Here is a 22135-nt window from a genome sequence, read left to right as displayed (position 1 = left end):
TTCCACACCTGTTAACTCTGACCTCGCTGTATCATCACTTTGAGAAATCCATTTACCTTTTCTGTGTTGAATAACTTGTTACCTGGATTCAGAGTCTTCCCCTTTCTTGTTTCCTTCCTTGTTTGGATGGTGTAGATCCTACAGAAGCCTCCTAAAAAGTAGAAGGGAAATAGATTTTTGAGATTTCTGCATCTGTGAAATAGACTTTATTTTACCTACGCATTTGATTTATATTTTAATGGTTATGTTTTGTGTGTGTGTGTGTGTGAGTGTGTGTGAGTGTGTGTGTGTGTGTGTGTGTGTGTGTGTGTGTGTGTGTATGGAATAAAACTCGTCTTTTCTCATCATTTTGAATGTGTTGCTCCATTTTCTTCTGACCAGTAGTTCTGCCATTGAGAATCCAGAAGCCGTTCTGAGCCCTAATCCTTTCTCTAGAATCTGTTTTCACTCTCAAGTGATTTTTAAAATCTTGGTGAGTGTTTCTTCATGTGGGTCTTTCCCTTCCTCTTCCTTCTCTTTTCTTTTTGCTAGAAGCTTGACAGGTGTTTTCAATTTAAAAACTCATTTTCTTGAGTTCTCCAATATTTTATTTCTTTGTAATGGTCTGTGTTTCTGTTTGAGACTTCACAGTTTGATGTTGAATATCTTGCATGAATCTAATTTCATGACAAGTTTTCATTTGTTTTACCTTATGAAATCTTTCCTCAACTTTCTTATCTATTGAGATGTTCCTATCTCACTTATCTTTTTAATTTCTATGAGCTCTTTCTTATTCTCTGAATGTTCATTTTTATAGCCTCCTGTTCTTGTTGCATGGACAGAATGTCTTCTTTCTGAGATTATTAATATTCTTGAAGTCGCCATCTTCTTATGTCTTGTTTCTGTGTCCACTGAGTTCTTCTTTTCTGTTTGGTGTGGCATTAGGAATGTGATCCTGGTGCTTTTTGGAAGCTTGAAAAGTGTGGGTCAGGTTCACTGACTGGATTCACTTTAAAATGAGCAGGTAGACATGGTTATCTAATTGGAAGATATCCATTTATGAATATCGGTGTGGTGTTACCTTTTGGTCAGTTTCTGATGAAAGTTAGGCAGCTAAAGTCTGAATGTTAAGCAGGGAAGGGGGACTAAGTACTCCCCATTCAGCATACAGGCTTTCACTTTATAGAAACTTGCTCAGTCCTTGGTGTGCTTGAGTTCATCCTCTACAGAGAGTGATGCTCTGATCTGTGCAGAGAGGCTGGGGCTGGAGGAAGACACTGACACAGGATTTCATCGAGTTTGATTTTCACTCCCACCTTCTGGAGTCTCTGGTGCTTCCACTCCTAGAGCCTTCCTGGTGCTGGGTGGAGTGGTTGCTTTGGTATCAGTTACATTCCACCCCTTGTGGGTTTTCCTTTCAGTTTTTTATACTGTGATAAGTTAATTCTGACTTGATTATCATCTGCTTTTCAGCTTTTGAAACTTTGATAACATTTTTTTTCCTGTTTTCCGCATGTTATACTCAACAATTTAATTGGATAGTTGAAGGAAGTGGAGATAAACAAATGTGTTCTATTTTCCATATTTAACCAGACTCCAGGCCACACAGCAGTTCTTTTTCTTTTGCTGCTCTGTCCTGTTAGTGAATCTTAGAGAAGAGTGGGACAGGCAAACTTGGAGGGGTGTTGTGTCATGTGACCTGTCACCATTTTCTGGGTTTTGAAAGTGGAGAGGGTGGAGTATGAGAAAAGGAAAGGAAGCAAAGGAAAGCATTTGGGTAAAGATATGAGAGAGAAATTAAAGGATGAAAGGAGAAGAGGGGTGTTTTGAATGGTGAAATGAAAGCTATTAATGGAGAAATCTGCATTAATGTCTCCATCTTCTTCATGACTCTGCCGAACCACCTTCTCGTTTCCTTTTCATTGAACTGAGAAGGAGTGAGAGTGCCCCCACAAACTGGTCTCCAGAACCTAAGCGCTTGATGGATACTCTAGTACTCTTGTAAAAATTAGCTTTTAAGTTACCCAGTCATCCTCTGATTTGTGAAGCCAGATTTCATAATTTTGAACTGAACACATTTTCTTATGTCTCTTCTAGTTCTTCTCTTGTAGGCTTTAAAGAAAGCAATTAATTGTTTTTTTTATGTGATATTCTTTCTATTTTCATATTAGAACTTAACATAATTCACAGTACTCATGGGAGACAGTGTATGTGGTATATTCATAGAAATACAAAATGTTAAAATTCAAAGGCATCTTGAGGTTCCTGCCTGCTGTCAAGCACCCTTCTTTTTAGAAATGAGAAAACTGATATCCAGAGAGGTGAAGTGTCTGCCCAGGGTGGTACAGATGGCAAATGGGCATGATTCAGTGTAGGAATGAGAAAATTGTGTCATGTCACGAGTAAACTTGTGCTAGAATGGTAGGGCAAGTATGTCTGTCATACTATTCATTATTCAATAGTATTCATATTTCAGGATTTTTTTTCCACAAACTGCTTTTTATTTTATAGATATTTACTTGCTATAGTATATGGTTGAAATATACAGTAATGCATTCGTAGAGAGAATGAGTTTTATCTGGGAGTCACTGCATGAATAGAGGTTGTAAAATTGTATCACAGAAATTTATGAGGTAACAAATGGTTATCCTTTTGCCATTTGCAGTTCTGATCAGTTTTCATTTTTGTGCTTAGATGATATTGGGATTATTGAAAGCTTAATGTTCTTTTCTAAGAATCCCCTTAGATAAATGATATAATTTAATGCAAAATGTTATAACACACCTGCTGTATTTCCTATAGCACCTTGGGTATAGATGTTTCTTGGTTTCAGTGAGTTTGATAGTGAACCTCTAAAGGATGCAATTTTGCTTTGACTTGTACATTCACAGCTTGCAATAATAGGAATAAAAAAAAAAACTATTCTTGCAAGTTCTGACATGTTTTAACATTGAAATAAATAAAGCCTTGTGTAAACTGTTTGATTAGTTGTGATTAAAATGTACTGAACCCTACTACCATCCTTGGTTCTTAGAACTGATGTTTTATTTTCTTTTCAAATGGCCATATTAATGGTTATTTAAATTTTTTCTCCATATTCCTTCCACTTCAAGATGAGTTGTCTGTTTCTTATTGTAGAAAAGTAAAATTAAATCTCCCTTGTACATAAGCACAAGGGGTTTATTACATTGTATTTAAATTATTAATGACAATCACATTTTCTCAAGAAGTACTGGACATGTTTCACTGGTGGTATCCATTAAAAATAGATTTTGCTGGCTTCTGGCTGGCTAAATCAATCATAAACTTACTTCTGAAATATTTTCTGACTTGTTGATCCTGGTGTGTATGCATGTACCATACAGCTACTTTTTTACAGTTCTTTAACCATGTATTCCTACAGTCACTGACAGGAGCTGGAGAATCTTATTCGTAGTGAAGTAGATCCTGTTCTGTTGGTCCCATATCCCTAGGCTACCCTACAGTGTAGCATTTCTTACATCAAATTGACATACTGTTTACATATTGCGTTATTTACTGTGAGTGCCGCAAGACCAGAAACCATGTCTTCTTATTCATTTTTGTATCTCCAGATTCCAGCAGAGCACTCAACATGTAGTAAGAACATGGTTAATACTCTGTGAGTGATGGTGGGTATGCATGGGTTCATAGGGAGAAGACTCCTACAGGATACTCTTTTGAGAAGCGGTTAATGAATGAAATTTTTGTCCAACCTGAACCAGACAAAAGTCAACTTTCCTAAGTTTTTCAGTCGGTCCTAATGGTATAAAACTTTGGAGTTCACATTTTGAGTATACTACCTTACCTGTTGATGCTGTTTAATTACATATATTGAGGAGATTTAATGACCAAGGGAACAATTATAAGACATAATAGCAAAGTACAATGGGTATACTTAGTCATTAGGATAATGAGGTCTATACTTGATTCCTTCTTAGTTGTGTGACTTTGGGGGCAGTTTCTACAATAGAAAAATAAGTTTGTGGTATTTACCCTACTTATTCAATAGCACTGGAATATTATGAGGGTGAAATGAGATATTAAAGCATGGTGAACTAGTATTCAATACACCATTATTGTTATTATAATTATTTTCTATTTGTTCCAAATGGGCTTTTAGTTCAGGAAAAAGTAATAGAGTTAATTTCTTTTGTGTAGGGAGTTATGCATCTCAACTTACTAATTGTCTTCTATTTTGGGTAAAATCATCCAAAATTTATTTTAACAAGAATTCTTAAATTCCTACAATGCAATAGCAAAAACCCAAGTAACTCAATTTTAAAATGGTCAAAATACAACATTGTAAATCAAATATACTTTAATAAAATTTAAAAATAAATAGATAAAAAATGGTCAAAGAATTTAAATAGACATTTCTCCTAAGAAGAGACACTCCCCATACAAGTGTCCATGATGTATATGTGAAAGGGACTTCCCTAGTGGCTCAGATGGTAAAGAATCTGCCATCTGCAGATGTCTTCTGCAGATGTCTTCTGCAATGCAGAAGACACAGATTCAATCCCTGGGTTGGGAGGATCCTTTGAAGAAGGGAATGGCTACCCACTCCTGTATTCTTGCCTAGAGATAGCATGGACAGAGTTATATGAAAAGGTGCTCAGCATCACTAATCATCAGGGAAATGCAAATCAAAACTACAATGAGATATCACTTTGCACATGTTAGTATGACAATTATCAAACAGACAAACAACAAACTATAACATGTGTTGGCAAGGCTATGGAGGAAATGGAATCCTTATACACTATTAGTGGAAATGTAAAATGGTACAACCATTATGGAAAATAATAGAGCCTCCTCAAAAAAATTAAAAATAGAACTACCATATAATCCAGCAATCTCACAACTGGGTATTTATCCAAAAGAATTAAAATCAGGATCTGGAAGCATTACCTGCACTCTTATGTACTCTGAAGCATTATTCACGATAGCCAAGAGATGGAAACAACCCAAATGTCTATTGACAGATGAATAGATAAAGAAAATGTGGTATATACATAAAATGGAATATTATTCAGCCTCAACAAAGAAGGAAATCCTACCATTTGAAACAACATGAACTAACCTGGAAGATATTATGCTAAGTAAAATAAGCCAGTCTCCAAAGGACAGATGCTATATGGTTCTACTTATGTGAGGTGTCTCAAGTAGTCAAAGTCATGTAGGTGGGACAGTGGTAAGAATCCAGCTGACAGTGCAGGAAACGCAAGAGATATGGGCTCAATTCCTGGGTCAGGAAGATTACCTAGAAGAGGAAATGGTGACCCGCTCCACTATTCTTGCCTGGAAAACTCCACGGACAGAGGAGCCTGGCAGGCTGCAGTTCATGGGGTTGCAAAGGGTAGAACATGATTGAGCATGTGTACGCGTGCGTACATGCACACATGCACACACACACACATACACACACACACGCACACACAGTAGACAAAACATAGAAACAAAGAGAATGGTGATTGCCAGGGGCTGGGAGGATAGGGAAATGGGAAGTTGTTCAATAGGGATAAACTTCCAGTGATGCAAGAGGAATAAGGCCTAGAGATGCTGTATAAAGTACTGCCTGTGGTTAACATTATGGTATTCACTTAAAATTTTGTTAAGAGAGTAAGTTTCATGTTCCTACCACACACACACACACACACACACACACAAAGGGACCATGAAACACAAGAAGACTTGGAAATGATGGATATGTTTATTACCTTGATTGTGATAATAGTATCATAAGTATATGCATATGTCCAGACTTGTTAAATTATATACATTAAATATATGCAGTTTTTTTGGTGCATCAATATACTTCAATAAAACTGTTAAAAAGTTTTTTTTTAAGAGTTCTTTAAATAACTAAAATGTATGATGACTTGCTTTCAAAAATATGTCAATTCACTCCTCTCTTTTTAGTTCTCTTTGAATCCAAGAAGTTAAATATATAACTATATTTTTAACCTTTACATATCTTAAACACATAGATCAAATCTTTCTGTGGAAAGTTACCATGTGCTACCTGGAGAAACACTCCAAGTACTTACAATAGCTTGAAAGATGGAGTTTTAAATGTTTTGGTGCTTTATTTTTGTTCTCTGCAGTCCACTTCTTAGCTTAGCCACTGTTGGGCAATGGTTGTGGTACAATCTTTGCTTTGAATAGTTATTTAGCTAAAATAATAATGATCTTCAGTTATTAGCTCCTTCTTTAAATCAAGAATGTCAATCCCCTTTGAATCTCTGTTAAAATGCTGCTTTGTGTGAAGACCACTGATCAAAAGACAATATACAGGAGAATTCAGGTAATGTTGGTAAGTAGACTAAGATATAACTTGAGGTTTTCAGGCTTTAAGAGCTGTTGTTGAGATACTATTGAGAGTATCCTATTTGTAAAAGTTATTTGGGGGACTTCCCTGGTAATTCAGTGGCTAAGACCCCACGCTTCCAACGTAAGGGGCCTGGTCAGGGAACTAGATGCCACACGCTGTCACTAACAGTTTTCATGTTGCAACTGAAGATCCCACATGCTGCAATCAAGACCCGTTGCAGCCAAATAAATAAATAAATACATATTTTTAAAGGTATTTGGACCTGGGCTTCCCTGGAGGCTCAGTGGTAAAGAATCAATCTACTCATGAGGCTCAGTGGTAAAGAATCCACCTACTAATGATCTGATAGACAGAGTGCCTGAAGAACTATGGACAAAGGTTCATGACCTTAGACAGGAGGCAGTGATCAAGACCATCCCCAAGAAAAAGAAATCTAAAAAGGCACAATGGTTGTCTGATGAGGAGGCCTTAAAAATAGCTGAGAAAAGAAGAGAAGCAAAAGGCAAAGGAGAAAAGGAAAGATATATGAATGCAGAGTACCAAAGAATAGCAAGGATAGATAAGAAAGCCTTCCTCAGTAGAGGAAAAGAGTAGAATGGGAAAGACTAGAGATCTCTTCAAGAAAATTAGAGATACCAAGGGAACATTTCATGCAAAGAAGGGCACAATGAAGGACAAAACTGGTATGCACCTAATAGAAGCAGAAGATACTAAGAAGAGGTAGCAAGAATACACAGAAGAACTATATAAAAAGATCTTTATGACCACAATGGTATGGTCACTCACCTAGAGCCAGACATCCTGCAATGTGAAGTCAAGTGGGCCTTAGGAAGCATGACTATGAACAAAGTTAGTGGAGGTGATGGAATTCCAGTTGAGCTATTTCAAATCCTGAAAGATGATGCTGTGAAAGTGCTATACTCAATATGCAACCAAATCTGGAAAACTCAGCAGTGGCCACAGGACTGGAAAAGGTCAGTTTGCATTCCAAACCCTAAGAAAGGCAATTCAAAGAATGTTCAAACTACCACACAGTTGCACTCATTTCACATGGTAGCAAAGTAATGCTCAGTTCTCCAAGCCAGACTTCAATAGTACGTGAACTGTAAACTTACAGATGTTCAAGCTAGATTTAGAAAAGGCAGAGGAACCAGAGATCAAATTGCCAAAATCTGTTGGATCGTTGAAAAAGCAGGACTTCCCTGGTGGTTCAGATGGTAAAGCATCTGCCTACAATGAGGGAGACCTGCATTCAATCCCTGGGTTGGGAAGATCCCCTGGAGAAGGAAATGGCAACCCACTCCAGTATTCTTGCATGAAAATCCCATGGATGGAGGAACCTGGGGGCTACAGTCCATGGGGTCACAAAATGTTGGACATGACTGAGTGACTTCACTTTACTTCTTCACTCACTTCATCGAAAAAGCAAGAGAGTTCCATTTCCAGTAGTTCCAGAGTGTCTACTTCTGCTTTATCGACTATACCAAAGCCCAAAATGTGTGGATCACAACAAACTGTGGAAAATTCTTAAAGAGATGGGAATACCAGACCATCTTATCTGCCTCCTGGGAAATCTGTATGCAGGTCAAGAAGAAACAGTTAGAACTGGACATGAAACAACAGACTGGTTTCAAATCAGGAAAGGAGTACGTCAAGGCTTTATATTGTCACCCTGCTTATTTAACTTACATGCAGAGTACAACATGCAAAATGCCAGGCTGGATGAAGCACAAGCTGGAATCAAGATTGCCAGGAGAAATATCAATAACCTCAGATATGCAGATGACACCACCCTTATGGCAGAAAGTGAAGAACTGAAGAGCCTCTTGATGAAAGTGAAAGAGCAGAGTGAAAAAGTCAGCTTAAAACTCAACATTCAGAAAACTAAGATCATGGCATCTGGTCCCATCACTTCATGACAAATAGATGGAGAAACAATGGAAACAGTGAGAGACTTTGGGGGCCTCCAAAATCACTGCAGATGGTGATTGCAGCCATGAAATTAAAAGACACTTGCTTCTTGGAAGAAAAGCTAGATCAGATCAGATCAGTCGCTCAGTCGTGTCCGACTCTTTGTGACCCCATGAATCGCAGCACGCCAGGCCTCCCTGTCCATCACCAACTCCCGGAGTTCACCCAGACTCACATCCATCGAGTCAGTGATGCCATCCAGCCATCTCATCCTCTGTTGTCCCCTTCTCCTCTTGCCTCCAATCCCTCCCAGCATCAGAGTCTTTTCCAATGAGTCAACTCCCCACATGAGGTGGCCAAAGTACCGGAGTTTCAGCTTTAGCATCATTCCTTCCAAAGAAATCCCGGGGCTGATCTCCTTCAGAATGGACTGGTTGGATCTCCTTGCAGGCCAAGGGACTCGCAAGAGTCTTCTCCAACACCACAGTTCAAAAGCATCGATTCTTCCGTGCTCAGCTTTCTTCACAATCCAACTCTCACATCCATACATGACCACAGGAAAAACCATAGCCTTGACTAGACGAACCTTTGTTGGCAAAGTAATGTCTCTGCTTTTGAATATGCTATCTAGGTTGGTCATAACTTTCCTTCCAAGGAGTAAGCATCTTTTAATTTCATGGCTGCAGTCACCATCTGCAGTGATTTTGGAGCCCAGAAAAATAAAGTCTGACACTGTTTCCACTGTTTCCCCATCTATTTCCCATGAAGTGACGGGACCAGATGCCAGATCTTCGTTTTCTGAATGTTGAGCTTTAAGCCAACTTTTTCACTCTCCACTTTCACTTTCATCAAGAGGCTTTTTAGTTCCTCTTCACTTTCTGCCATAAGGGTGGTGTCATCTGCATATCTGAGGTTATTGAGATTTCTCCCGGAAATCTTGATTCCAGCTTGTGCTTCTTCTAGCCCTCATTTCTCATGATGTACTCTGCATAGACGTTAAATAAACAGGGTGACAATATACAGCCTTGACGTACTCCTTTTCCTATTTGGAACCAGTCTGTTGTTCCATGTCCAGTTTTAACTGTTGCTTCCTGACCTGCGTGCAGGTTTCTCAAGAGGCAGGTCAGGTGGTCTGGTATTCCTATCTCTTTCAGAATTTTCCACAATTTATTGTGATCCACACAGTCAAAGGCTTTGGCATAGTTAATAAAGCAGAAATGGATGTTTTCCTGGAACTCTCTTGGTTTTTCCATGATCCAGTGGATGTTGGCAATTTGCTCTCTGGTTCCTAAAACCAGCTTGAACATCTGGAAGTTCATGGTTCATGTATTGCTGAAGCCTGGCTTGGAGAATTTTGAGCATTACTTTACTAGCGTGTGAGATGAGTGCAATTGTGTGGTAGTTTGAGCATTCTTTGGCATTGCCTTTCTTTGGGATTGGAATGAAAATGGACCTTTTCCAGTCCTGTGGCCACTGCTGAGTTTTCCAAATTTGCTGGCATATTGAGTGCAGCACTTTCATAGCATCATCTTTCAGGATTTGAAATAGCTCCACTGGAATGCCATCACCTCCACTAGCTTTGTTCATAGTGATGCTTTCTAAGGCCCACTTGACTTCACATTCCAGGATGTCTGGCTCAGGGTGATTGATCACACCATTGTGATTATATTGGGAGTTCTTAATACTAGCATCCCCTGAATCTTCAGACTGAGGGACAGAGGCGCAGAGATATCACATAACTTACCCAGTATAACATAGCTAGTCAGAGAAGGGCTAGGATTTGGAGCCAGGAAGTCTAGCTCTGGGATGGCATCCATAACTGTCACACCACTGTGCCTCTGAGCATATGTTTGGATCTCTGATGAGCTGTGTCCAAGTGGTTGTTTTGTTGCAGGAAGTGGGACCCCTGCCAAAGCCCGAGAGTGTACTCTTGTCTAACACTTGGAAATGAATTGTCCAAAGATACACATGTGCTGAGAAAGCAAAAGACTATTGGAAAGGGGCACACAGGTGGAGAGCAGTAGTATAAGGGAACCCAGGAGAACTGCTCTGCCATGTGGCTTGCAGTCTTGGGTTTTATGGTGATGGGGTTAATTTCTGGATTATCTTTGGCCAATCATCCTGACTCAGGTTCCTTTCTGTTGGTGCACACATTGCCCAGCCAAGATGGATTGTAGGAAGAAGGAGTCTGTGAGGCAATAGACATGTGGTATCTCCTTTTGACATTTTCTGAATTCTTGGTGGTGGTGATTTGTTAGTTCTGTGTTTCTTACCAAGACCTCCTGTCAGAAAGTAACTCATGCACATGGTCACTATGGTGTCTGGTCCGGGTGGGTGGTTCCAGTCAATGTTTCCCAGAACACTTGAGTGGCTAAGTCTTGTCCAGTTCTGCTCCTCTGTCCATGGTGTTCTCCAGCCAAGAAAACTAAGTGGGTTGCATTTCATGACTGCATTCTAGTTTGTGTGGACCTGAGGAACCCAGCCCAGCCCAACCTGCCTCCTGAGCATCAGAAGCTTTGAGTGTCACATGGAGACAGGCAGGAGAGGGACACTCTGAGCCAGTCGTCTCCATTGCCACTTTTAGGGGCCAAATGGGAGCAGCCTGGAGCTTACGCCCCTTCTGCACCAGGACTTTCATTCCCTCATTTCACTGCTCTTCAGAGTGCATTTAAGGATGATGTGGCATTTGATAGACAAAAAATGTTTGGTGGGGCGAGGAGAGATAAGCACAGATTTAAGTGTGATTTTACTGTTTTAATCGATGTTGTTAAAGATAACACTTGCTTCGCTGTGATGTGCGAGATAAATCTTATCTTTCACAAGGTGCACTTGAACCTGACAAACAGACGCCCTTCTATCACATTGTGCACTTGGCCGCTACGTCCCAGTTGTACCCCACATACGGAGGCGAAAATACTGCTACAAGAGGTGTGATGACACTTGTTCAAACTTTAGAACAAATTTCACAGAACTATCACTAAAGGACCAGTTACATTAGGCCAAATTGTTATTTTACTTATGTGTCCAGAAAGGTGGAAAGAAATGATGTCAAGGATAATTAGTGCAAAGAGTTGTGATATTGTGATTTATAATAAGAAATACATATTTGGTTTTTATCCAGTTTTTGGCATAGAGCTCCTAAAATCCTTGGAATTTACTAAGTGATGAGAGAGATAAAAGTGTCTTTTGTTATGTTAATGAGGTGACTTTGGGAAAGCCCTTTGAGGAGGGGAGACTTGCCAGAAATTGAGTTCAACCCCTGATGCTTATGTCAATAATGCCTATGTAAGGAAGCCTCCATAAAAACTTGAAAGGATGGGATTTGAAGAAGTATGGTTTTTCCAGTAGTCATGTACAGATTCAAGAGTTGGACCATAAAGAAGACTGAGGGCCAAAGAGTTGATGCTTTCCAATTGTAGTGCTGGAGAAGACTCTTGAGAGTCCTTTGGACTGCAAGGAGATCAAACCAGTCAATCCTTAAGGAAATCAACCCTGAACATTTATTGGAAGGACTGATGCTGAAGCTTAAGCTCCAATATTTTGGCCACCTGATGTGAAGAGCTGATTCACTGGAAAAGGCCCTGATGCTGAAAAGATTGAGGGCAGCAGGAGAAGGGGGCAGCAGAGGATGAGATGGCTAGGCAGCATTACTGACTCAACAGACATGAATTTGAGCAAATTCTGGGAGATGGTGAAGAAGAGGAAAAGCCTGGTATGGTGTGGTTCATGGTGTTGCAAAGGGTCGGGCATGACTTACCAACTTAACAACCACAACCTAAAGGGTTGGTGAGCTCTTGGAGATTCAGAGACAGCATGGAAGCTCTGTGCCCTTTCCCCACACCTTGCCTGAGCATATCTTGCGTCTGGCTGTTCCTGAGTTATATCCTTTTATAATAAACCAGTGATCTAGTAAGTACAGTGTCTCTCTGAATTCTTTGAGCCTCCTAACAAATTAATTGAACCTAAGGAGGGAGTTTTGGGAACCTCTAATCTATAACTGGTTGGTCAGGAGCCAGGTAACAACCTAGGCTTGTGACTGACATCTGAAGTGAGGGAGTTGGGGGGTGCAGTCTTGTATAACCTGGACTCTTAACCTGTGGAATCTGACAATCTCCAGCTAGATAGTTTCAGAAGTGAGTTGAATTGTGGCATACCTTGTTGGGGTCAGAGAATTGCCTGGTGATGGTGGAGAAATTCCTTACCCTGTATGAATTAGAATTAGGACATGGGCACTTTTAAGAGCTAACATGTTTCTATTGTCTTTAAGAAACAACCAACCAACCAAAGAAAAGAAAAGCTAGTTAATTTGGTTTTGCTCATTGCTATTATTTGGAGATGCATTCATAGGAAATAAGTTAATAATAGTTGACTGACCATATCACATTCTTATTAGGGTCAATTATAAGCCATCTTTTAAGATCAACTGACAATTTTTACCAATCACTTTGTTGTTGTTGTCATTATTCAGTTCCTAAATCATGTCTGACTCTTTTGAGACCCCATGGACTGTAACCTGTCAGAGTCCTCTGTCCATGTAATTTCCTAGGCAAGAATCCTGGAGTGGGTTGCCATTTCGTCCTTCAGAGGTTCTTCCCAACCCAGGGATTGAACCCACATCTTCTGTGTTGCAGGTGGTTTCTTTACCACTGAGCCACCTGGGAATCCCATCACTTTTTTGCCAGTAGCCTTAACTATTGATAAAATGGTACCTTTGTTGATGTGTTATGTATCAAAACCATTCTTTCACACGGATCTAACAAGTTATATAATCAGAGGCTCAATATGATTTTTTTAGAACTTGACAGAAATTGTAAGCCAACTTGAGACACTGGTAATAATCATGTTGTTTAAAGAAAATCACATTCAATATTCTATATGCAGCTTTGTAAGTAATTTCATTTCTAATAATTTAATCCTCCTGGATTTCCATCACAGTTGGAAGTTGATGCTGTAACATTGTTTCTTGTTTTATTTTTCTCTTTCTACATTATTAATAGAGATTTTGTTCTTAAAAATAAGCAACAACTAAAAACATGATTCTTTGTCCTCTCGGATTGCTTTAACAAAACTTCTCTGTTGAAATACAGGGAGTTTTATGACCCCAGTTCTTTTGTCTGAATTGGCTACAAGTCCAGTACTGTACTGTTTGGATAGGTTGCCTGTCTTTGTGCAATAAGTCCTCTTTGAAGAGGAACTTTAAAATTAAACAATGGTATTTTATTAATTGTTTGACTTGTACTATTATTTCAGAGATATAATATCTTTGGTTCTCTGTACGTTTAGTTCTTACATATGGTGAGTCCCCTTTCAGAGCCCCATTCAGTGAAGGTTCCTGGTGCCCTTGCCTCGTAGTGTGGCTGCACTATGGGGTGGCCCCGACTGCAAGGCACTTCCTTGACTAATGTATCTACCCCTTTTCCCAGGATGTCCCCCAGCAAGCCACTGATAAATGTGGAAGTATAATGGCCTGTCCTATCTGACCTAATTCAGAGCAACTCTGGAAGGCATTTCAGCCTCAGCATTCCTGGTGGTGCTGGGAATTTGTCATTAGTCCACAGTCAGCTGGACTTCTTCTCTGCCCACTCCGATTTCCATCCCTGGTAGTCTTCCACTGGGCAGAGATCAAGGCAAATATCTATTTCAAACTCCTAAGGTTGCAACAGTATTGTCTTAGCACTCTATAGTCCAGCTTCTTAATAATCTATAGGCAAATATTTAAATAAAAAGAGCCTATGGGTTGTTTCCACAACACTTACTATTTACTGGTTGGCACCATTAATAGATGAATAGTTTTCACCATGCTATTACTCTTTTAAAGAATTAAATTCTAATGTTCAACCCAGATCTTCAAAATACCTATAAAATCCCTCCAAGAGGAGGCTTGAATCCTTCAGGTATGAATTCAGGGATGACAAAGGAGAAGTAAGTCACTTTCTCCATTCTCTCACATTGAAACTGCCCTGATGACATTGTGATGATCTGTAATAGGCGAAAAGTGAAATCTACTCATCTTATTTACTGGCACAGAAAAGCAGGCAATTACCACTTCTCGGAATTTAGGATATTTAATAATATTACACAAATAAAGTTGAGGGTTCAAGATCTTACCTGTTGACAAACTCATGTTTTAGGTCTAAATATCAGCTATCTCTCCTCTCAAGTCTAATGATGATGCTTATCTGGTTAAGATGAGGATGATGATTAACAATATTAATAATGTATTCAATGTAACATTTGTATAGCACTTTATCATATTATCCTTTTCATCCCTAGAAGATCATTTCTATGAATCTTGTCACAGAGATGATGACACTGAGACTTGTTCAAGATCACATAGGTCCGACCCTCAGGTCTTCTGGCCCATATCTGTTTTTCTTCACTTCAACATCTTATTGCACTAGCAAACCAACATATATGTAAAGGACCTTTTGTCTCTTGGACCTGAGACTTTCAGGTACTCACATATGAGATAAAGAGACAAAAATTCTGAATGAAATTTTTACAAATTTGCTGTTATTTCAATAAGAACAAATTATTGCGCAATCCCACAGATGAACAAACTAAGGCCAAGGTAATATTCTAATTTATTGTACCGTGATAAAAACTATTTTGGGTGCCAGATGCCACATCAGTGAAAGCTTCCTATGAGTTAAAATTTTAATTTTTTTTTTTTTTTACTTTTTGTGTGTCACTTTTAATCCACTTTTAAAAATAAGGATATATTTTTACATATCCTGTGTTTTCCTACTTGACTGAGAGGTGTCTGAGGTCAGAAATGTCTCACTTCTGTTTATACCAGCAGTGTCTCTTGTCTTACATTTATTTATTCAAAACATATTCATTGAAATCTGTATGTGCCAAGCACCGTGATAGGTAGTGAGAAGTATGGTGGTCAGTGTGAAAGCCAAGATTCAGTAGTCATGGAACATACAGTCTAAGGTGAAAAAAAAAGATAACAGAATTTTAAAAATATACAATTATTGTGGTTGCTACAGTCAAAGGTGATGTGGAAGACTGGAGGCCTCAGAAAAATTTTCCTGAGGACCTGCATTCACAGGGGCAATTGGAAAGATTTGGGGATGGACTAGTTAAATACTTAAGTTTAAATCAGTTCTATAATCTGCATGAGTTCTAAGTATTTTAACTTTGTTCTTAATGCTCAATAGAAGGACTGCATTTGTGTAGCTATTGATCCAGTTTATAAGGGGTGACCTGCTGTGTCTTTTGAATGTCTTTAAATTTACTTTATCTTATTCATCAGTCATGGATATCCATGAAACCATTAAGTCACAAGTATAGTCAGTTGTGGATGGGCAAGATGATGGAAAAAGTCTCGGAGTCACAAGATGTGGCTTTGAAACTGGGTTTCAAACCCTTGCCAGCGGTTGACACCCCTATTTCTCAGTTTCCTCATCAAAATTGTGGTGATAATACCAAGGTTAGAGTCCTTTCCCTAGGACTATGGAGGTACAGAATGCATGAGACTGGGAAGGAGTGCTCAAGTGAAGTGTGTTGGAGAGTGTATGTAAAATGCTCAGCTCAACAAATGATCTTTTAATTATCACTAAATAATCAAAGGGAAAACATTTACACAGGTGAGGAAATCAGACAGGGAATTCTAGAAGGCAGCCAATTATAAATTCTTCTGTACAACAGTCTTTTCCTAAGTGCTAAGCTTTAAAAATTATTTCTTGCTAAACTGGGGACACCTGCAGAACAGGGAATTTAGAGTCCCTGTAACTGTACACAATCACTCTTCCAGAGTGGGGTATGAAGAAATAGATGGAAGAGACATGCTTTGCTGCAGGAGAGCTCCTCTTCCACACTTTAGGAATCTAGATCAAATCAGAGAGTCTCTTTTAAAATTGAAACAATTGATAATGAATATTGTAGGAAAACACATCTTTGATAAAGCCTGAATGTTTGACTAAATTTTACTGTATTTTAACCAAACGCTAACAGTATACGATGACCTCTTCTTATATAGTTTTAAATAGTCAAGATTATTTGAGGTGGTGATTTACGGTCATTTGTTACTGCAGTTGATCTGACCTTATGCAATATTTTCTTAGCAGTAGATCATTTTACGTTCTTATCTGGCGTTTCTGATGTGTCCATCTTGTCATTCAGTTATAAGACTGTTGCAGGCAGAATGGAGACAGAAAGTCCTTAGCTCTGGAAACACAGTAGACCATGGGTACTTATGAATGGACTGTGTGGCTTTTTGACTGATGTGAAGATAGAAGTTGTGACTGAGTTTCAAGGCTAAGAAAAGGAATATTAGTTTTCTAACGCCAATTATTTGAGAGTAATTCATTCCACAATAAAATGACCATAAAGCACAAAGCAGCATAATGCCTTTGGGGTGCACGTTCTTTGTAAGGATTTGCTCTGCTGAGATAAATTACTTGTGCAGTTCCTCTTTCTAGAAAGATACAAATTGACCAGGCTCACAAATAAAAGGTGAAGTGAAGGAATAAAAAAATACAGACTAATGTAAAATTCCAACTTGACTGATTTTGAATGAACAGAAATGTTCAATGGATCTGTAGTAAATGACTAAATGAGTGAATTCAGACTAAACCATAAGTCTGGATTGCCTGTTTGCCTCATCTGAAAAAAATCATAATTAAAATTTTCTGGCCTTCATTTCTTCTGGTTATGGAGTCAGAGTTAATCTCAGGATGATACTTAAGATATGGCATGTCTTTAATGGGATCCTTAAGTAATTAGAACAATTTTCTTAAAAGTGCAGTCATGTTTTGAAACAGCTATTGTTCCCCAGAGAGTGTTACAGTTTGGATCTTACATTTCTATGGTTACTTCATGTTTCCACTCACCACAGTTCTTTATTTGATTTTTACACACATTATGCAGTTTTCAAGTAATCCCTAGACTTTGTCCCAAAAGTTTTCTCCTCAAAACATGTAATCACTCCTTTCCGGTCTCATTCCTAGCTCCTGTCCTGCTGGTGGGTTTTCAGAACTCTGTCATTAACCTTTTCCTGTTATTGATTTAAATATTCTCTTTGACTGATGACTTAATTCCTAACACTTCAATTACTACTGTGTCTGCAAGGCAATGGCACCCCACTCCAGTACTCTTGCCTGGAAAATCCCATGGACAGAGGAGCCTGGTGGGCTGCAGTCCATGGGGTTGCTAGGAGTCAGACACGACTGAGCGACTTCACTTTCACTTTTCACTTTCATGCATTGGAGAAGGAAATGGCAACCCACTCCAGTGTTCTTGCCTGGAGAATCCCAGGGACAGAGGAGCCTGGTGGGCTGCCGTCTATGGGGTCGCACAGAGTCGGACATGACTGAAGCGACTTAGCAGCAGCAGCAGCAGCAGCAGCTGCATCTAACAACATTGTGGTTACCACTCCCTGCTTTCTCCTTAGCTCCAGACTCATTGTTTCCATTTCAGTTTTCCATGGGTACTTTGAAAACCACTGGTTCTGAATCAAACTCATTAAGTCTGCCCCTCTTGTATTTCCTACTTGTTTAATGATGTCATCACAGAAAAGTGAAAAAGTGAAAGTGAAGTCGTTCAGTTGTGTCAGACTCTTTGCGACCCCATGAACTGTAACCCACCAGGTTCCTCCATCCATGGAATTTTCCAGGCAAGAGTACTGGAGTGGGTTGCCATTTCCTTTTCCAGGGGATCTTTCTGACCCAGTGATCAAACCTGGGTCTCCCGAATTGCAAGCAGACGCTCTACCATCTGAGCCTCCAGGGAAGCCCCACAGAAACCAATCACAAAGGCCAAAACCTTAGAGTCGTGCTTAATGGTTTCCTACCACTGCACTACCTTGATCAAATTAATACAACCTAAATATTCAGTTGGCCAAAAAAATTTGATCGGGATTTTCTGTAAGATGTTATGGAGAAACCCAAATGAACTTTTTTGCCAACCCAGTATATACAATTTTTATTTGCCAGGCATGTTTCAGTAAAGGTGGGAAAAATATTACAAAGCCCCACTGATTCTAATTCCAATTTTCACTGTCCACCTGTCTCTGGTGACTCAGACAGTAAAGAGTCTGCCTGCAATGCAGGAGATCCAGGTTTGATCCCTGGGTTGGGAAGATCCCCTGGAGAAGGTAATGGCAATCCACTCCACTATTCTCACCTGGAGAATTCTGTGGAAGGAGGAGCTTGGCAAGCTACAGTCCTTGGGGTTGCAAAGTGTCGGACACGACTGAGCACTCATACACCTGCCCTTCCAGGTGTATGATACTGATGGTATCACCCTAGTCGTCATTCCCTGTTGCCTGTCCTAGTAACTTCCTAACTGGGATCATGGCCTCCTGTTCTTTCCACTCCAGGTTGCCCTCTTACATCACTTAGTGGTCCTCATTCATTTTTCTTCCATGAAATGCCATGGTCATAGAAAAGACACTCCTGTGGACTACTGAAAATTAGGCACCTTCATTACTCATAATCTTGCACAGGTCTTGAATGACATGCATGACCTGGATCCCATCTACCTCTCATCTTTGTCTCATACTTCTCTTCATTCATTAACTCCACTGGTTCTTTCCTGCCTTTTCCCACTCGATTCTCTCCCCTTCTCTTTTCTTTCTGAACTTAATGGAGAGATACCAACTTTAGGGACACTTTCCCTCAATATAAATTAAATGTCCTTGCTCTTCCTTGTAGGGCATGCCATAACTTATATACTTACTTGGTGGTTTGTTTTGCATTAAGCCCGTTTTACCCATAATATTTCTTTTTTTTTTTTGCACAAACTTCATATTTTTAAAATTCCTATTTAGAAAGTACAAGGAGATTTCCTTCCTAAACTCTGGTAAGAGTTTTATTCACCATTATAATATGGTTTTATTCACCATTAAAATATGTCCATTTTATTCACCATTATAAATCCATTTCTCCCGCATGGTGTCTGGCAGATAGTGAAAGTGTTAGTCCCTCAGTCATATCCGACTCTTTGCGACCCCATGGACTGTAGCCCATCAGGCTCCTCTGTCCATGGAATTCTCCAGGCAATAATACTGAAGTGGGTAACCATTCCCTTCTCCACATGATCTTCCCAACCCAGGGATCGAACCCAGGTCTCCCGCATTGCAGGCAGGTTCTTTATCATCTGAGCCACCAGGGAAACCCCATAAATATTTACTAAAGGAATGAATCAATCATCACAACTATTTTGGACGTATCAGTAGGTTAACTACTTACAGGCTCAGTCTATGGCTTGTAGGCAATTCTCAGCACTGAAGAGCAGAGTGTAGGGTTAGTGAAGGTACTGCTGTTGCAAGGATAGTTTTAGCAGTGTTCTAACTTTTACAGAGAATAACCTTCAGTCCTGTGGCACTGTTAATCATACGGCATTGTCACATATATTAAATCAGATCACAACACACTGGACACCCATTGTGTGGCTACCACGTGGTTCCTCTTTGTTTGGCTACCTGAAGTTTCTTCCTAAAACACATAGCTCATCATGTAATTCTCCTGCTTATGAACTTTCTGTGGGTTCCTAGCCTTTTCAATATAAAACCCAAATTATTTGGCCTAACAAAGTCATTGTCAAGCTGGACCTGTTCATTCTTTCCAAACTCAACCCCAGACAGTCATGATCCAACAAGGTTCTTTCACACCTTGGCTTCTACCAGAAAGGTCCCAGTTTTGTCCCTGTGCGTATGTATATTTGCCATTTAAAATCTAGCTCTCTCAAGCACTTGAGTTACTCCCTCCTCTGTGTTCCCGAACTGTGGTATAGTCTCTTCATCCTAAAATCATTACATGCTCCATGATAATTTATTGGAATGCCCCTTTCCCAGACTAGCTGGCAACTGTCGGGTTAGACTGGGCATTCCCAGTGTCCAGCCAGATGCATGGCATATAATGGCACCCTGCAATGTTTGAGTAACTGAATGCATTGTCAATTGTGTGGAAGCAAAAATACCTTGCTTGTTGAAGCCATGCTGTAAATAAATGGTGATTTTCTTCTCAAGTGACTCAAAAAGTATGTTCAAACCATAATGCAATTGAAACATCTTGCTGATGTCACTTTTTCTCTTTATATTAGAATATGTTACCTCGACACCACTACGTAGACCAGAGGAAAACTCCTTCTTTTCCTCCTATCCCAGCCCATCAGCAAAGGGCAGAGATATTTTCTACATTTTTCTTTTTGGCCTCTCATTGCCTTAAGATGAGAAACCAAAAGAAGTGTTCTTCCTTTTTTGTTCTTTGAGTTGGATGATTCAGTTCAGTTGCTCAGTCATGTCCGACTCTTTGAGACCCCATGGACTGCAGCACTCCAGGCTTCCCTGTCCTTCACCAACTCGTGGAGCTTGCTCAGACTCATATCCATCCAACCATCTCATCCTCTGTCGTCCCCTTCTCCTCCTGCCTTCAATGTTTCCCAGAATCAGGGTCTTTTCAAATGTTTAGTTCTTTGCATCAAGTGGCCAAAGTATTGGAGCTTCAGCTTCAGCGTCAGTCCTTCCAATGAATATTCAGGACTGATTTCCTTTAGGATGGACTGGTTGGATCTCCTTGCAGTCCAAGGGACTCTCAAGAATCTTCTTCAACACCACAGTTCAAAAGCATCAGTTCCTCGGTGCTCAGCTTTCATTATAGTCCAGCCCTCACATTCATACATGACAACTGGAAAAATCATAGCTTTGACTAGACAGACCTTTGTTGGCAAAGTAACGTCTCTGCTTTTCAATACGCTGTCCGGGTTGGTCATAGCTTTTCTTCCAAGGAGCAAGCATCTTTTAATTTCATGGCTGCAGTCACCATCTGCAGTGATATTGGAGCCCCGCAAAATAAAGTCTCTCACTGTTTCCATTGTTTCCCCATCTATTTGCCATGAGTTGGATGGAATTTCTGCCATTCTGATTTTCATGGTGGAGAAATATGTCAACTGAGTGCTTGTGTCTTTGAAAGTTGACTTGTGTCTCAAATAATCTTGAAGACCATTTGTCTCATAACATATTATGTTTTTGCATAAGTTTCTTGCTACAATACTATGAGCTAAAAAAAGGAAATTAACTTTAAAAGAGGTCTACTGATAAATGTGAGTTCGATCCCTGGGTTAGGAAGGTCCTCTGGAGTAGGAAATGGTAACCCATTCCAGTATTCTTGCTTGGAAAATTCCATGGACAGTGGATCCTGGTGGGTCCATGGGGTCACAAAATAAGTTAGCAAAAGGACCTTCTTATATTTATCACAGGAAGTCTCACCTATAAGACATATTCATACCTTTTTTTTTTTTTTAAAAAATCAAAGCACTTGTCCTTGGGCTTATGTTAAATGAATTAAAACAGCCTTTCTTCCCACTCTTTCTCTCCTGTCCTACATCTTGTGCACTTTGACTTTTTTTTTTAAGGACATTCACAAAATTAATGTTTAAACTTGAAAACAAATACCTGATGTGTGATTAAGTCACTGATGTCATTCATTTGATATATATATACATATTTGGATGCAAAACATCCTGATTGCTTTTAAATAGGTGAGAATGACAGATATTTTGAGAAACAATATCCATTACTGAGTCATGTGTTTCTATAAAGTAGCTAACCTCATTAAGTGTGTTAAGTAAATGTCTTTTCTGAATCACTTTCTCTCTCTCTAAATAGGTGGTGTTTGCATTGCTCAATCACAGAAAATTCCACGTGAACCAAGACCTGGAGAATTTGAAAAAATTATCAAGCGCCTGCTAGAAACACCTAATGCTCGGGCAGTAATTATGTTTGCTAATGAAGATGACATCAGGTACTGACTGATATTCTTCCTCATTTAGGATCATATTTGCACCCCACATCCTTTTTCTAATATATTTCATGTTCAGTGTAGAATCTAGTAAGATTTCACAAGAATTGTAGCATTCTTATGCAAGTACAGACTGCCTTCT

At 39.5% G+C, this 22135-nt stretch overlaps 1 protein-coding gene across 3 annotated transcripts in view; it reads left to right on the top strand.

Moving 5' to 3' along the window:
* Positions 1-22135, top strand: part of GRM8 (glutamate metabotropic receptor 8) — an 848835-nt gene that overhangs the window by 336842 nt on the left and 489858 nt on the right. For all 3 annotated transcript variants that reach the window (XM_015470567.3, NM_001206117.2, XM_059885684.1), the window contains one exon: positions 21861-21996. In XM_015470567.3, coding sequence (XP_015326053.1) covers positions 21861-21996 — 136 coding nt within the window. The remainder of the gene's footprint in view (positions 1-21860; positions 21997-22135) is intronic.

Source organism: Bos taurus, chromosome 4 (genome assembly GCF_002263795.3).
Source record: "Bos taurus isolate L1 Dominette 01449 registration number 42190680 breed Hereford chromosome 4, ARS-UCD2.0, whole genome shotgun sequence".
Classification (NCBI taxonomy): Eukaryota; Metazoa; Chordata; class Mammalia; order Artiodactyla; family Bovidae; genus Bos; species Bos taurus.
Note: the sequence above shows the minus strand (reverse complement) of the source record. Positions and strands in the feature narration are given on the sequence as shown.